Below are 2,570 nucleotides of genomic sequence, written 5' to 3' on the forward strand. Positions count from 1 at the left end.
CCTCTCAGTTACTGCAGCCCAGGAAGCCACATCCAGAACAGTGAGTCTCTCCTGGGTGACACGGGGTGTGATGGGGGAAAGAAGGCCAGAGGCTACAGTGCCAACTTCTAAGGACAAGGTGATGGGGCTGAGCCGGTGATGGGGCTGAGCTGGGAAGATTAGGAAAACCCAGGCCTGTTTTCAGTGTAAAGGGAACAAACAAAGAGATGAGGTGTGGTTTTGCACAAGTTTTACTTTCATTCTCAGAATGCTGGGGCCATAGAGGGTTTGAAAAAAGGAGGGACATTATCTGAGGTAGGGTTCTAACTTTTCCTAAAATTGCTCAGAGGAAGAACAGACTAGAAGACAGAGGACAGCAGCTGTGGACAGGAAGGGGAAGTCCTGTAAATGATAAGGTAACTGGTAAGAGTGTGCACTGAGGACTGAGCTGAGAGATAATAGAGGCATCTTGAGGGCACCTGGCCTCTGGGCTGGGCAAGGGTACTGAGCATCCTGGGCCCATAGTTCCTGGGGGTGATTGCCAGGCTCTCAACAGACGATTTTCTTTCCAAGAATTCCTGCAGATGCAGAATGAATTAGGTATACTGATTCGTGAAGATTATTTCAGGGCTTCACACTCTTGTGGCTTCTGCGAGAGTAGTGTCCTGGGACTGTCATCTGCTCTTATAGCCCATGGACCTGGGTATAACAGACCACTAAGCCCGACTCCTAAGGCCACAACTAGGACTTCGTGAAGTGAACCTTCTTCCTGGAAACCAGTGTAATGAGTTGGAGGTCGTCCAGGGCAGTGGTCGCCAATGATTTTTCCTTGGACCACTGGTGGTCTATGAGGTCGGGAAGCTTTGCTGACGGCTGGTTTATGGAAACTTTTAGAGCAGTGGTCCCCAACTGGTGGTATATGCACCATTGGTGCTCTGTGAGGTCCAAAAGGTTGGTGGCCGCTTCTCCAGGGCATAGGTTCCAGCATGTGAAAAGGCTTTTTGTGCGGAGTGAGCTGATTCAGGAACCAGTAGGTATCTTTATTAAATATATACAACCCAGGCATGTGACCTCACCAGTGCATGGGTCTCTACTCAATCAACGGACACACATAAGCCAGGGCTGTAGATTACTTTAATACAGTAAATCATGGTCAGGTTGGTAATGGTAGTAGTAGCTCAGCAGGGACAGTGTGAGCCTGAGAACTGGCTTTCCTGCTGGTGCCACTGTTTGTGGGAGGTGGGTGTCACAACACAGCAGAGGGAGAGAAGTTGTCACGTAGAGTTTGGGGATAGGTAATCATTTTGCAGTGGTCAAGGCCTTTAAAAGATGAGTGGACCTGAGATTACCTGGAGGCTAAAGAATTATTCAAACATGATGAGTTAGAGCTGATACATATTAACTTCTTTAAACACTCACCAGGATTAATTGTGACCTTTGGTGTGGCCTGGCTGTGGGAAGTTGCAGTCAGTATTGTGGATTAGCTTAGAGCAGCAGTTCTCAACCTGTGGGTTGTGACCCCTTTGTCGGTCAAACAACCCTTTCACAGGGGTCGTCTAACTCCATCCTGCATATCAGATATTTACATTACGATTCATAACAGTAGCAACATTACAGTTATGAAGTAGCAACAAAAATAATTTTATGGCTGGGTCACAACCTGAGGAACTATATTTAAAGGGCCAGAAGGTTGAGAACCATTGGCTTAGAGGTTTGAGTGGTCATCTGTGAAACTCACTGAGCATGATGCAGAGGGCCATCGGGGCTGGGACTTGAGTGGAGGTTCAGTGAGACATGTTGGCAAGCATTCTCTGGTCAACAAATGCTGAGTAATAACTCAGAGGCCAAGGAGAGGACTATGGGGATGGGGGTAAGGGAATGCAGGTGTGAGCCAGTTTGGTAAAGAGTGATGTGCACTTGAAAAGGGAATGTGAATTGATGACCACAGGACCCTGGTACTGACATAAGAGTGAATGAGGGGAGAGTCCATTTCTGGTGTTGTCTGGATGATCCAATAAGATGAATTTTAGGGTAATTGCCTGTAAAGTGGGATGTTTTGGAGCCCCACTCGAGGTACAGAGCTTAGGTGCCATTTCATTAACCACCTGCCTTTTGTTGTTGGGGATGACACCCTGGTTAATACAACCCAGTCTTCAAAATCTCCACTGGCATGGGTAAGGGGTAAGAGATTATGAAGATGGTGAACTATAATTTGGGGGGGAAAGGTGATTAGGAAACAATGTGACTTCGCCACAGCAAATTTGCCTTACCTTTGCAGTTGTGCTTCTGGGAATGAAGCTGTGTGAGAAAAGTGTTGTTTCAAAGAACTCTGTGCAACAGGTAGTGCAAAGTTATGGTCTCAGCACCTTGTGATTGGGGTTAAGAGGGTGTAGTGTGATGCCATGTATTTGGTGTCTTTGAGAAACAATCTGAGGGTGTTGCCTGACAAAACCAGTATCAAATCACTCACACTATATTTATCACCAGCATCTCTCTTTAACCTGTGGTTTCGACACCCAATCTGTTGATAAAAGTCAGTGAGGCATATACGGGAGGTCCAGAGCTCAGGTATCTTTTATCTGCTCAAATGC

General features: G+C 46.7%; 1 protein-coding gene across 1 annotated transcript in view; it reads left to right on the top strand.

The window, feature by feature from the left end:
• The window catches only part of LOC102251317 (zinc finger protein 420-like), an 11,470-nt gene that overhangs the window by 2,575 nt on the left and 6,325 nt on the right, over positions 1–2,570 (top strand). Inside the window, exon 2 of the mRNA XM_014541488.1 lies at positions 327–395. Coding sequence (XP_014396974.1) covers positions 327–395 — 69 coding nt within the window. The remainder of the gene's footprint in view (positions 1–326; positions 396–2,570) is intronic.

The sequence above is a fragment of the Myotis brandtii genome, unplaced genomic scaffold (genome assembly GCF_000412655.1).
Source record: "Myotis brandtii unplaced genomic scaffold, ASM41265v1 scaffold2736, whole genome shotgun sequence".
In the NCBI taxonomy this organism is placed as follows: Eukaryota; Metazoa; Chordata; class Mammalia; order Chiroptera; family Vespertilionidae; genus Myotis; species Myotis brandtii.